The 15,249-nt window shown below is 37.0% G+C and overlaps 1 protein-coding gene across 1 annotated transcript in view; it reads right to left on the bottom strand.

Annotated features, from left to right (window-relative positions):
• The window catches only part of LOC133173483 (low-density lipoprotein receptor-related protein 2-like), a 50,447-nt gene that overhangs the window by 15,082 nt on the left and 20,116 nt on the right, over window positions 1–15,249 (bottom strand). Inside the window, exons 38-58 of the mRNA XM_061308468.1 lie at window positions 14,648–14,828; window positions 14,310–14,465; window positions 14,000–14,121; window positions 13,668–13,778; window positions 13,242–13,508; window positions 12,516–12,632; window positions 12,262–12,384; window positions 12,021–12,167; window positions 11,015–11,116; window positions 9,793–9,924; window positions 6,611–6,868; window positions 5,934–6,050; window positions 5,677–5,799; window positions 5,414–5,539; window positions 5,128–5,259; window positions 4,666–4,924; window positions 4,004–4,135; window positions 3,727–3,897; window positions 3,173–3,396; window positions 2,439–2,687; window positions 1,873–2,112 (exon numbers count right to left, since the gene is read on the bottom strand). Of these exons, the coding sequence (XP_061164452.1) occupies window positions 1,873–2,112; window positions 2,439–2,687; window positions 3,173–3,396; window positions 3,727–3,897; window positions 4,004–4,135; window positions 4,666–4,924; window positions 5,128–5,259; window positions 5,414–5,539; window positions 5,677–5,799; window positions 5,934–6,050; window positions 6,611–6,868; window positions 9,793–9,924; window positions 11,015–11,116; window positions 12,021–12,167; window positions 12,262–12,384; window positions 12,516–12,632; window positions 13,242–13,508; window positions 13,668–13,778; window positions 14,000–14,121; window positions 14,310–14,465; window positions 14,648–14,828 (3,489 nt within the window). The remainder of the gene's footprint in view (window positions 1–1,872; window positions 2,113–2,438; window positions 2,688–3,172; window positions 3,397–3,726; window positions 3,898–4,003; window positions 4,136–4,665; window positions 4,925–5,127; window positions 5,260–5,413; window positions 5,540–5,676; window positions 5,800–5,933; window positions 6,051–6,610; window positions 6,869–9,792; window positions 9,925–11,014; window positions 11,117–12,020; window positions 12,168–12,261; window positions 12,385–12,515; window positions 12,633–13,241; window positions 13,509–13,667; window positions 13,779–13,999; window positions 14,122–14,309; window positions 14,466–14,647; window positions 14,829–15,249) is intronic.

Here is a 15,249-nt window from a genome sequence, read left to right as displayed (position 1 = left end):
ACGGACAGACACACGGATAAACAGGAAGTTGACATCGGATTTGTTCCAAAAATGAATCCCACCATATGGCATGCCTAAACAAAGATTGTGCTAAAATTTCAAGCATCTGCAATGAGTAATTGCTGAGAAAACTACGACTAAAATTTGTTATGTATGGTACGGACAGACGCATGGATAAACAGGAAGTTGACATCGGGTTAGTACAAAAATGAATCCCACCATATGGCATGCCTAAACAAAGAGTGTGTTAAAATTTCAAGCACCTGTGATGAGTAGTTGCTGGGAAAACTGCGACCAAAGTTTGTTATGTATGGTACGGACAGACGCATGGATAAACAGGAAGTTGACATCGGATTCGTACAAAAATGAATCCCACCATATGGCATGCCTAAACAAAGAGTGTGTTAAAATTTCAAGCACCTATGATGAGTAGTTGCTGAGAAAACTGCGACCAAAATTTGTTATGTGTGGTACGGACAGACGCACGAATGAACAGGAAGTTGACATCGGATTAGTACAAAAATGAATCCCACCATATGGCATGCCTAAACAAAGAGTGTGTTAAAATTTCAAGCACCTGTGATGAGTAGTTGCTGAGAAAACCGCGACCAAAGTTTGTTATGTGTGGTACGGACAGACGCACGGATAAACAGGAAGTTGACATCGGATTTGTTCCAAAAATGAATCCCACCATATGGCATGCCTAAACAAAGATTGTGCTAAAATTTCAAGCATCTGCAATGAGTAATTGCTGAGAAAACTACGACTAAAATTTGTTATGTATGGTACGGACAGACGCATGGATAAACAGGAAGTTGACATCGGATTCGTACAAAAATGAATCCCACCATATGGCATGCCTAAACAAAGAGTGTGTTAAAATTTCAAGCACCTATGATGAGTAGTTGCTGAGAAAACTGCGACCAAAATTTGTTATGTGTGGTACGGACAGACGCACGAATGAACAGGAAGTTGACATCGGATTAGTACAAAAATGAATCCCACCATATGGCATGCCTAAACAAAGAGTGTGTTAAAATTTCAAGCACCTGTGATGAGTAGTTGCTGAGAAAACCGCGACCAAAGTTTGTTATGTGTGGTACGGACAGACGCACGGATAAACAGGAAGTTGACATCGGATTTGTTCCAAAAATGAATCCCACCATATGGCATGCCTAAACAAAGATTGTGCTAAAATTTCAAGCATCTGCAATGAGTAATTGCTGAGAAAACTACGACTAAAATTTGTTATGTATGGTACGGACAGACGCATGGATAAACAGGAAGTTGACATCGGGTTAGTACAAAAATGAATCCCACCATATGGCATGCCTAAACAAAGAGTGTGTTAAAATTTCAAGCACCTGTGATGAGTAGTTGCTGGGAAAACTGCGACCAAAGTTTGTTATGTGTGATACGGACAGACGCACGGATAAACAGGAAGTTGACATCGGATTCGTACAAAAATGAATCCCACCATATGGCATGCCTAAACAAAGATTGTGCTAAAATTTCAAGCATCTGCGATGAGTAGTTGCTGAGAAAAACTACGACCAAATTTTTTTATGTATGGTACGGACAAACGCACGGATAAACAGGAAGTTGACATCGAATTCGTACAAAAATGAATCCCACCATATGGCATGCCTAAACAAAGAGTGTGTTAAAATTTCAAGCACCTGTGATGAGTAGTTGCTGAGAAAACTGCGACCAAAGTTTGTTACGGACAGACAGACAGACAGACAGACAGACAGACAGACGGACAGACAGACAGACAGACACACAAGGGTAAAACAGTATACCCCCCTCTCCTTCGGAGCGGGGGTATAATAAATAACTCAAACTTCTTTGTAAAAGCTTAAAATATCTGACCACATATGGAGGGTTGTTCCTCGCTGTTGTCCCCGCAGTCATCGTCCCCGTCACACACCCAGCCCTGGGGGATACACTTATTGTTACCACACTTGTATTGCCAGTGTTCACACTGTCGATTTTCACAATTTTCCTCATCTGAGTTATCCCCACAATCGTCGTGGAGGTCACACACACTGAAGGCGTAGGTACAGTTCTTGTTCTTACACTGGAATTGGCCAGGGGCACAGTGATTGACAGCTATAGGGGAAAAAAGGCCCTTTAACAACTTTATTAGGAAAAGAAATGATTATAACAACCTCCAGCTAAGCTTTGTAGCAATATCTCTGGAATACAAGATAATGTTTATATCAACTTGACTATTATCATACATTTCAATCTGTATCAAAACTATATGTTCAATCCTTTGATAAAACAAAATCATTATCTATTCAACAGTGTTCCGGCACATCTTTCACCTTATTTTCAATGTGCATATATATCCACAAAAAAGTCAAGAATTTGTTTTGTAATTTTCACTCAAATAAATTGCAAAGGTACAGTAGTTAGTAGGCTAATAGACTTACGACAATCTGTCGGTTCATCTGAGTTGTCTAAACAATCCTGTTCTCCGTCACATTTCCAGATTTTAGGAATACATCTGTCATCTTTGATTCCACACCTAAACTGGCTACTGCTGCAGTTGGCTATACAAGTCTTTTTATCCACACTCAGAACAAAATCATTGGGGCAGTTACAGGTATAGCTCAGACCCCCAGGGGCAATGAGACACAGGTGTGAGCACCCACCATTGTTGTTCTTGCAAGGGTTGACTCCTACAATAAGTATTAAATATTTTCCTAATCAATTCAACACTTTTACTACAGAACTTAAACCAGATCTGTGAATTTCAAAATTAAATACATGTACATAGTAAAATCATAATGAATATAGTTTCCTTTTTTCCAATATCAGATCAACAAATATCCTCACTTTCACCAAGTCACTTCCCCATAACCTTGAAAATGACCTTGAATCAAGGTTACGAAACACTAGGATTTAGAGCAATTGGAAAACAGACAAAATTTATGTCTGAATTCAAATTATTGTTTACAAAGTTAAGTGGTATATCTTTGAACTCATTTGTATCAAACAGATAATCATGCAAAAAGCAATTTATCTTCCCTCCCCCTCCATATTTTTCAAGAATACAAAGTAAAATTTATGCTTCATTCGAAATAATTTTGTGTTATTCTGTTTTCACTTGACTTTTACAGAACTATTTACAACTATTAAATGATGCATTAGAAGCTTTTCTAACCTTTGGGCTGTTTGAGTGGGTGGTAGATGTGTATGTCCATTGGTCTGTGTGTGATATGCTGTAATACAGAATGATTAGCACCGGTAAATCTGTTGGCTTTCTCCACTGACTTGTGATTCCAATCTGTCCAGTACATAAAATCTTCAAACAGTGTGATGGCAAATGGATGTGGCACTTTTCCTTGCATTACAATATGTCGATTTGTGCCGTCTGTGTTGGCATATCTAAGTATGATAAGAAAAAAAAGTTTTCTGTGACAATGGAACAAAATATTAATAAGTGCCATTTTTTTTCAAATATTTATTTCAAATAATGTATCCTGGTAAAAGACAATACTGAACACGGTTTTGTCTACAAGACACTTTATTTGTCCTTTTTAAAAAAATCTGTCTCGTATTTTTAATTCAAGATTTTCTGGGGGGGTTTTCAGTATTTACACATGTACTTGTCTACCAGCTATTTTTCACTACATTCCTAATTTCACATTTTATGATGATGTGAAGATGTTGCTCTAGACAATTACTCCTTAGTATTACGTCAGTTGCTTGACTTACTCGATGTAGTCTAAGTGAGCATCTCCCCACCACAATCGATCATTAACAATGTCCACTGTTAGAGCATTGGGCCAGCCTAGCTTGTTCGTGATAACTTTGGAAGCATTAACTCCGTTCATTCCGATACATCCAATATAAGGGGTAACAGTCCAATCTGTCCAGTAGGCATACCTTACATACAAAATATTACACACCACTGTATATATTTGTTAATTCAATATCAGTATCAGCATGTACAACAACTGACATCTTTAGACATTGATTACAGAGTACTCACCCTCTTGTAGGATCCACTACAATAGCCCTGGGGTTTTTCATGAATCCTCCCTTTAGCAGAGTCAGTCTACTTGTGCCATTCATCTCAGTCACATACATGGACTGTTTTCTACTGTCCACCCAGTACACTTTTCTGTTACATAACAAAATGTTTTCCAGTGTTAATTAAGATATAGCTATTATAACTGCAAAATAAGCAATTATATCCATAAGTCGCACCTGCCAACAATTTATTCAAAAGGTTATATTAATAAATGTTAAATTTACAAAACAGTAATCTTTTCATATGGGTTCTTGGTATTCTAACAATTTGCATACAGTTAATGTTTGACAATAATTTGTAGAGCAAAAACTAGTAATATGGAAATAAAATTTTCATAATAACCTTCAAATCAACATTTAATATTAAGGAGGCTGGGGAGTCAACAAATTAACCATCAGATATAACTTTAATTTTTTTTAGATATGATATCTTAAGCTGTCAACTATCATTTGGCAAACAAAAATTTCATACATTTTAGTTTTAAAATTTGATCATTTTTGTATATCTTTATATGGAGCTCTTCTTCTAAAGGAGATCAATATAGTCTGAAAATGGCCACAACCACCCAGCCCTCTTAAGTGGCAATTACAAAGAATACCGTGGTATATAAAGACACTTACCTCCCAATCCAGTCCACAGCCAAACCCTCAGCTCCCAACATGCCATGTCTGACAATCACTTCCTTCTTGGTTCCATTTAAATGCATTCTGTACATTTTCTTGGCTCTGACATCAGTAAAATAAAGTCTGTCCTCTCTGTAGTCAAAATCAAAGGCTACAACATTGTCAAAGCCCTGAGAGATTCGACGGTAATTCTTGCCATCAGTTGACAGCTCTCGGATGTAGTACTTGTTGGTAAATATCAACCAAGGTGTTACATCTGAAGGTAAATGTACAGCATTTTCTCATGACTTAACATAAATTTAGCACAGATTAAGCTTTAAAAGAGCACTGCATTCTCATCAACGAAACATAAAATACAAGTACAATGATCGGTAAAGAATAAAAGTTTTGGAGACTTTTTAAAAAATTTACATGTATGAGTGTAAATAAAATTGGTCATTTGAATATGTGTTTACTTACTGTCAGTCTTCTTGCAGGATTTACCATTGATCTCCTTTTTGTAGCCATCTCCACACTTACATGTAAAATTACCAGGGGAGTTAATACAGGTCTGACTACAGGCCCCAGGTACCTCAGTACACTCATCAATGTCTGCAAAATAATATCAAAAAAACATGTTCATTTTTTCCTTCTTTAATTGCACATGAATAAATAACCTAATAAAGTCTTCCTAGTCATAGGAATATCAGATTTGACAGTATCAGTTGATTTTTTCCTGATGGTTTGGTGTGTGTAAGTCCTCTACCTTGACATGTCTTTTTGTCTGACTGGAGTTCATAGCCATAGTCACATTCACACACAAAGCTAGTAATCGTGTCTCGACACTTGTGTTGACAGTTATTGGTTAGCGCAGATTCACATTCATTAATATCTACAAAAAATCAAAACTGCAGTAACTACCCAGTTACCTTTTTACCTCATTTCTTATAGTTACATGTATATAGCTTAGTTTATGCAAGGGCTTCCAGAAGTTAGAAAAGAACATTAACAGGTAAGTATTCCACTCACTGCATCTATTCTCATCCGATTCATCTTCACAGTCAAAGGCTTTATTACAGACCAGCTTGTAGTCTATACACTTTCCATTTTTACACTGAAATTCTCCATTTGGACATTTATTTTCTGTGTGAGCTGTAGAATATTTCACATAAACAATCCATCAGAAATCATATCTGAGGCCAAAGTAGCCATCTCTTTCTACAAAATTTTATAATATTTCTTGTATGTGTTAAAGAAATTACATTTCTAACATAAAATTCACTTACTGCAGTTTTTCTCATCTGAGTTATCCTTGCAGTCATTGTCACCATCACACACAAACCTCTCTGAGATACATCGTTTGTTGTCACATTTAAACTTTCCCTCTCCACATGGTGAATATTCTAGAAAGAATTTCAAACTTAAGATGTCCTAATGGAACTGATACCCCTTGCACAGACACCATCACACAAATGTTGTACATTTCAAGTTTGGCAGAGATAAAAGCTTTCAAAAATGCACAGAATCATTAAGTTTGCACTATGTCATTGATAACAAGATGCAAATGAGGTGAATCCTGTCTTATTCCTAAACCAGTAAAGTGTAAAATGAAGGTCTGGTAAAAGAGCATCTAAAAATGCATCATATGTGCAACTTTGGTTGGAATCCCTTGTGAAAAGAACTTAAATGCTGACCCTAGGAGGAGGCAGTCTGGAGTAATATGTAGGCCAGATGAAGCATCCACAGAATGCTACATCAGACTAAGCATCCACAGACATACTGTACAGACAAGTTTGGTTTGGTGCCACTTGTTGTAAATTGTAAACAGACAAAATGCTGAGCTTACGCAGAGTCAATGGGACATTATATTTGAGTCAGCTTTAAATACATGTAAATGTGAAGAATCTTTACAGCATTGTGTTCAGTACTAATACAAACTAGGACAGGTCATCAATTCACTTACTGCAAGCATCTGTTTCATCAGAGCCATCTCCGCAGTCATTATCGTGATCACAGTAGAAGGACTGAGCGATACAGATACCATTAGTACACTGGAACTCTCCTGGCTGGCATGTACGACTCGGACAATTCTCCATCTCATCTTCACCCTCTACGCAGTTCTTTACCCCATCACAAACCAGACGTTTATCTATACAGGAGTAACGACCCAGTCGTTTGTTGGACTTGCATGTAAAAGTGTCGGCAGGGCAGGCTCTCTCCTCTGACAAATCAAGAAATTGCTTCATAATATTAACAACAATAGGTTAGTTTTCATATGACATATTTTGTTTTTTTCCTTGGACCCATCTTGGAGGTCAACCTAGTGAATTTTCCTCTTTGAGCAATCAATTTTAAATATGTATGGCAGAAATATAAAGGGGATAATCATTAAAAATACTTAAGTTATGAATTAAAGGGGGGTTTAAAAAATTTATATTTGTCAGAAAAACTGTGTTATCTATATCTCAATGCCCAGTATGAAAGCTTAAATTCGTTGAATTACAAAAGAATCTGAACATGTTGACCTCTAATATGGCAACCAACAGGAATTAACGCTTGCTAAAATTGCATCTATCAACAAGAGGCCCAAGGGCCTTAACGGTCACCTGAGTACAATACAACAATTTAGAGGATCCATAGAGTATTAAAATGAAATGAAAGGTGAAGCTTTGTTGCCCAAAAGCAAGAAAAATAGGGTGATCAGGATCAACAAAATAATTAGTCTACTATTCATTAACAGTTCATAAATTAGGTTCTAATCTGTTCCCCATTTATCACTATCACCATACAGTATATTAACAAACTATCAGTGCTTTTGTACTATTTTAATTCCTTGTTGACAGTTGTAATCTCTTACATTGGCCTTTCTTGGTCTTTGATGAACATTTAATAAGACAAGTTATTTTTGTCTCATTTTTATTTATCTATTACTTACAAGTCCACATGATCATTAAAACTATGAAAATACTTTTTGTATTATACAATAAAAATTCTTGCATAATTCTCTTATTCTATTAATTTTTCAAGTACATTATTTACAGTGATTAATTATCAAAAGTAAATGGCAAAGGGGAATAACTCCTCTCAGTAGAATGCAAATTAATTGAGCCTTGGCTAGGACCAGAACACTTGACCAAATGGTCCAGATGTTCAAAAATCTGGTAAAAATACCCTTCCTTATTACAACTTTTACACTTTTTGCCTCTGATATGCCCAAGTGCAGGGAAGATTTTTAAAGAAATAATGCATTTTCACTACAGATTCACTATATTATCAATAGAGCCCCTCCCCCCCCCCCCCTTTCACCACCGAGAAACACCAGAGCCTCTCACCCTGGGACCAGAAGTTTCAAGTTTGCTCATCATAAGTAATCACTTTGTTTAACTGCTTTACATTAAGGAGCAGACAGGATGATTTAATAGAATTAATGCATTTTCACTACATTATCAACAGCCCCACCCTTATACCAGCACATCTGACCCAGGGGTCATGCAATTCACTACTCTGGAAGAAGCACTCTTGCTCATCATAACTATATACTTAGCTTCTTTGCTTTTTAACCAGAAGCAGAAAAGAATATTTTCAAAGAAATTTTGATTTTTCACTATATAATCAATGGAGCCCCCCCCCCCCTTGACCAGAACCCTTGACCCTGGGGCCATGAAATTCACAATTTTAGAAGAGGCATTCCTTGCGTAATAACAATGTACTTAGTTTGTTTAAATAGTACCCAGGGGCAGAGAAGAAGATTTTCAAAGAAATAATTCACCTTCACTGTAGGAGCTACATAGCCCCACCCTAGCACCAGAACCCCTGTCCCTGGGGCCATGAATTTCACAATTTTGGAAGAGGTGTCCTTGCTTATCATAACTATGTACTTAGTTTGTTTAAATAATACCCAGAGGCAGAGAAGAAGATTTTTAAAGCATTAATGCATTTTCACTATATAATAAATAGAGCCCCACCCTAACATCAGAACCCCTGACCCAGGGGCCATGAAATTCACAATTTTGGTAGAGTCGCTCTTGCTTATCATATCTATGTATTTAATTTGTTTAAATAATACCCAGGAGTAGAGAAAAAGATTTTTAAAGAAATAATGCACTTTCACTATATGATCTATATAGCCCCCCCCCCCCCCCCCCCCAGCACCAGAACCCCTTACCCTGGGGTCATGAATTTCACAATTTTGGTAGAGTCATTCTTGCTTATCATAACTATGTATTTAATTTGTTTCAATAATACCAAGGAGTAGAGAAGAAGATTTTTAAAGAAATAATGCACTTTCACTATATGATCTATATACCCCCCCCCCCCCCCCCAGCACCAGAACCCCTGAGCCTGGGGCCATGAATTTCACAATTTTGGTAGAGTCACCCTTGCTGATCATAACTATGTATCTAATTTGTTTAAATAATACCCAGGAGTAGAGAAGAAGATTTTCAAAGAAATAATGCACTTTCACTATACGATCTATATAGCCCCACCTAGCACCAGAACCCCTGACCCTGGGGCCATGAATTTCACAATTTTGGTAGAGTCACCCTTGCTTATCATAACTATGTATTCAATTTGTTTGAATAATACCCAGGAGTAGAGAAGAAGATTTTCAAAGAAATAATGCACTTTCACTATATGATCTATATAGCCCCGCCCTAGCACCAGAACCCCTGACCCTGGGGCCATGAATTTCACAATTTTGGTAGAGGGCTCAATGCTTATTACAATCATGTCATCAGTTTGACTGCTTGATGTCCAGGAGTAAAGAAGAAGATTTTTAAAGATTGCATTAATTTTGATGGTTTTAGCCCCACCCCTCAGGCCCCAGGGGGGCAGGGACCATGAAATTCACAAATTTTGTTCCCCTTCACACATAGATGCCATATGCAAAAATTGGCTGAAATTGGTTCAGCGGTTTCAGAGAAGAAGCTGAAAATGTTCAAATGTTAACACACGACGCATGACGGACGACGACGGACGAAAACAGATAGCAATAGGTCACCTGAGTGACTCAGGTGACCTAAAAACTATAAGAAGATTAAGATATTTTTTTTGTCTCTCAATACATTACTGGATAAAATTTCAGCATTTTACTACTGTGTACAGATTATACTTTCTTCACTGCTACATCCATGAGGTACTGACCACATTTGAGCTCTGGAGCTTCATCCGAGTTGTCCATACAATCATCATCCCCGTCACACACCCATCTCTTGGAGATACAGCGACCATTAGCACAGGTAAACTGGCTACTGGAACAGGTGTTGTTCTTCTTCTCTGTTTGAACAATAATCACATCATAAATGCAAGAACTGTACTCTTTTCTAATTGCTGGTATTTACAGAGCCTTTTCGTACAAAAAGCTTGAATAACTTTCATTACTGTCCGATTTTCTGTAAGAAAGATTCTTTGTTACAATTTGCAATGGTACATGACAAATGAACATGTATCTGAAGGTTTCAAATACCGACAGTGCATGATTTGCACCAGATTTACTCTTCATATAAACAGAAAGAACACAGTATGTATAAGACAGCTTAATGAAGCCTTAGGGCCACTAAACTCACCACAGTTTGTATAAGACAGCTTAATGAAGCCTTATGGTTGCTAAACTCACCACAGTTTGTATAAGACAGCTTAATGAAGCATTATGGTCGCTTAACTCACCACAGTTTGTATAAGACAGCTTAATGAAGCATTATGGTCGCTTAACTCACCACAGTATGTACAAGACAGCTTAATGAAGCCTTATGGTCGCTAAACTCACCACAGTATGTACAAGACAGCTTAATGAAGCCTTATGGTCGCTAAACTCACCACAGTTTGTACAAGACAGCTTAATGAAGCATTATGGTCACTAAACTCACCACAGTTTGTATAAGACAGCTTAATGAAGCATTATGGTCGCTTAACTCACCACAGTATGTACAAGACAGCTTAATGAAGCCTTATGGTCGCTAAACTCACCACAGTATGTACAAGACAGCTTAATGAAGCCTTATGGTCGCTAAACTCACCACAGTTTGTACAAGACAGCTTAATGAAGCATTATGGTCACTAAACTCACCACAGTTTGTACAAGACAGCTTAATGAAGCATTATGGTCACTAAACTCACCACAGTATGTACAAGACAGCTTAATGAAGCCTTATGGTCACAAAACTCACCACAGTTTGTATAAGACAGCTTAATGAAGCCTTAGGGCCACTAAACTCACCACAGTATGTATAAGACAGCTTAATGAAGCCTTATGGTCGCTAAACTCACCACAGTTTGTACAAGACAGCTTAATGAAGCATTATGGTCGCTAAACTCACCACAGTTTGTATAAGACAGCTTAATGAAGCAGTAAGGCCGCTAAACTCACCACAGTTTGGCAGTTCATCCTCTCCTTGCCCACAATCATCATCTCCATCACAGTACCAGTTTACAGGGATACATTTGTGTGTCAGCTTACACTCAAAATAGCCTACATTTAACAAGACACACATAGTTAATGTTCATTATAAAAACAAATCATGAATAACAAGAAGTCTGTGAGCCAATGCTCACTAATAATACCCCCGCTCTGATGTGAATACACAAGTTCATTTTTGGACAGACACTGGGATAAACAAGAAGTTGACATCAGATTCATACAAAAATGAATCCCACCATATGACATGCATAAACAATGAGTGTGCTAAAATTTCAAGCATCTGCAAAAAGTAGTTGCTGAGTAATCTGCAACCAAAATTTGTAATGTATGGTACGGACAGACGCGCGGATAAACAGGAAGTTGCTGTCGGATTCTCACAAAAATAAATCCCACCATATGGCATGCCTAAACAAAGAGTGTGCTAAAATTTCAAGCATCTACGATGAATAGTTGCTGAGAAAACTGCTACCAAAATTTGTTATGTATGGTACGAATAGGCGCACGGATAAACAGGAAGTTGACGTCAGATTCTCACAAAAATGAATCCCACCATATGGCATGCCTAAACAAAGAGTGTGCTAAAATTTCAAGCATCAGCGATGAGCAATTGCTGAGAAAACTGCGACCAAAATTTGTTATGTATGGTACGGACAAACACACAGATAAACAGGAAGTTGACTTCGGATTCTCACAAAAATGAATCTCACCATATGGCAAATTTCAAGCATCAGCGATGAGTAATTGCTGAGAAAACTGCGACCAAAATTTGTTACGGACAGACAGACGGACGCACACACAAGGGTAAAACAGTATACCCCCCTCTCCTTCGGAGCGGGGGTATAATTAAGTATGTATTACATGTACATCCAGATGACTCAGTAGAATACAATGTACTATATCCAGAAAAGGCTGATAAAAATACAACATAAGAAGAATTAACATTATTTTGTGATACCTTCAGCACAAGCCACCGATTTACAGAACAGAGGATTTTCATCCGAGTTATCTCCGCAATCATCATCCCCGTCACAGAGATAACGACGAGCCAGACATTTGCTACTGTTAGGGCACTTGGTTTTTCCTTTCTCACAAGGACGATCAGCTGAAGTCGGAAACACATAAACAGAATAACAGTTTTAATTACAATATTCTGTGATTGTTAATATTATGTGACTTTATACAAGGTTGTGACTTACGACAGTTGATTTCATCTGTTTTATTGCCATCCCTACAGTTATCCTCCCCGTTACACACAAGATTTCTACTGATGCATCGGAAGTTCTTACAAACAAATTGTTTCTCTTTACATTTTGGATAATCTATCACAATAAGAAACAGTAATCACATTCAGAAATTGTAAGTAATCTTTACCTACGAAAACATACATAAAATAATATCAATCATAAAAATCAAGCAAAATATATTCACATTTTAACACCAGCACACCTACCACAGCCTGCCTCATCTGAGTTGTCCTTACAGTCGTCTTCATGGTCACAGCGATACTGAGGCTGAATACATCGTCCATTATTACATCGGAAAAAGGTGGGGTCACAAACATGAGTGGCTGCAAAATCAATCAATAGGATAAATGTAATTATCAATCCAAAAATCTCTTTCATAAGCATAATATAATCTAAAGTCAGTCCTTATATTACAGTTAAACTTGGTTATAACAGACTTCTGGGGATCTATGATCTAACTTCACTATATCCCTAATTCATTATATCCGTATAACAAATTCCTTAAAATATATACTTGGAGAAAAACAATATACATGTTTTTCTTCAAATATGACTACCAAATATGTTCAAGTATGAAATCCAAAACTTACCTTGGTTATTACTTAAATTTTCTGATGAATAGAGATTCAAATTCTAATACTAACGAAGTTCAAAATTTTAAATTTAGAGATCTCTAAAAAATTCGTTGAAAAAGATGTGAGTTTCATTATTTTAAACCTCTAGAGGATACGAAATCAGTTCAATACATCTGTAAATTCACTTTATCAGTTTGCAATAACCATAAAATATTACAAAGAATTGCAAGGAATTTTGCCTGGGATCTCCCAAAACTTTGCTATATCCAAAAATTTGCTACATCTGTGTTTGTACTAAATGAGTTTTACTATATAATTCTTTAATAAACAAACCCCTATTTCTGACACAATACTCACCACACATGTTCTCGTTTTCATCAGATCCATCATTACAGTCTGGGTCCGAGTCACACACCCACCTGTAATTGAGACACTGACCATTCCCACACACAAAGCGATTAGATTTACAGGTGTGGTTACTGGGAATACACATCTTGCCCCCGTTACCCAGGACGTAATTAATTCCGTCCTCCTCGGGACATTTACACTCAGCCTTGCCGTCCGGTGCTGGATGACAGCTGTGACTACAGCCTCCATTATAAGGCACACAGGGATCATCATCACCTGAAACAGACTCACAGATTATATCATTAAAGTGAAAGTAGGGGGAAATTTTGTAAAAGAGATACATATGTATCCCAGTAAGGGATAAAAGGTGAAAATAAGTGGTGTATCCCTTTGAACTAATTCCTTTCATAACACTTCAGTGAACAATAAGCTCACATTTTTGTCTGCGATGAGAGAAGACTGATATTCCCATTGGACGATTCAGAATTCCTTCCACCATAACCACCATGTTTGCTCCTGTGTGTTTCTCAGCTCTATAAACACCATCTACAAAATTTTAAAAAGTTAAGAACACAAACACATACTTTTTACGATATACAGTTAAATAGGTCAGCAGAAGGGATATCAAGTTTCCGAATGGAAGACTGAATATCAATCTAAGATACAATATTCAACATGGGAAGCTAATTATAGTAAATATCTATCATCAATATATCACTGTATCATAATTAGATACATGTAAGTACATTCTAGAATCTTCCACTTACGTAATGTCCAGTCTGTCCAGTAAACATAGTGACCAAACACTGTCATGGAGTACGGATGGACAGTGGACTGTACAATGATCTCCCTGTACTGGCCATTAAAGTTAGCCCTCTCTATTCTGTCTCTATAACACGATCAACATAAATTACTTTGTATTTTAAAAAAAAACCAAAATCTTGTTTCATTATAAAATTAAATTAATACAGAATGATTGATGAAAACATCAAAACACTGACTTGTACCTATTAACAAAATGTTTGCACCCAGAAGATTTGTCTTTTCTACATACATATACTACATGTATATACTAACCTTAATGCATCTGCCCAATATATCATATCCTCATCATAATCAATAGACAGTCCATTAGGCCAGCCTAGATCTGTCTCTACAATGGTGGTTCGAAGGTTTCCTGCCATGGTACTTCTTTCTATCTTAGGTAAGGTCCAATCGGTCCAGAACAGATACCTGCAAAATATTTATCTCAATTCAAAATCATTCTTCATTGGAAGAGGTACTGTAGATAAGTTTGTTAGCATCCTTTTCATATACTATTTGCTGCTATCTAAAATATTATGAAATCTTCTGTATAAAAATAGAAATTACTGAAATTCATGACTTATGTACAATTTGCATATAGGCAGACTCACCCTTTGCAAGGATGAACAGCCACAGCACGAGGGGATGCGACATGACCAAGAGGAGTCTTGTGTGTTTTGTTTGTGGTCATGCTCATGATCTGACCACTGAACACATCTGACCAGTATATCTTCTTACCCACCCAGTCTACAGCCAAACCTTCTGCAGTTGCTGAGGTTGCTCGTGGACTTTCTGGTAACACCAAAGACACAAATGTATCAAAGAATTATAGTAAAGGAGGTGGGCGAACATAGCGTGCAGAAAGCCTATAGCTTCAGAAATACAAAAATCATGTTCAGTTTGTGAATTAACATTTAGAGTAAAGTTCTCATTATTGAAATTTATGAAATTGTGATAGACAAAACTTTTCTGAGTAAAATTTTCTCAGCAAAATTTATTCTTTTATTTAAAAAATTAATGTGGTATTCGTGGGGTTCGAACCCCAGTAATAAAAATCCTGAGTATCATTTTCTTTTGAGACTAGCACGCTAACCACTAGACTACACAAGAGGCCCAGGGGCCACAGTGCTCAGGTGAGCACTGTGGCTAGGAAAAAAGGAAAAATCAGTTTAGTATTGAAAAGCGTAAATGCATAAATGGTTCCAATCTACCC

Source organism: Saccostrea echinata, unplaced genomic scaffold (genome assembly GCF_033153115.1).
Source record: "Saccostrea echinata isolate AGI-Se365-2 ecotype Australia unplaced genomic scaffold, CSIRO_AGI_Sech_v1 ptg000056l, whole genome shotgun sequence".
Taxonomy (NCBI): domain Eukaryota; kingdom Metazoa; phylum Mollusca; class Bivalvia; order Ostreida; family Ostreidae; genus Saccostrea; species Saccostrea echinata.
Note: the sequence above shows the minus strand (reverse complement) of the source record. Positions and strands in the feature narration are given on the sequence as shown.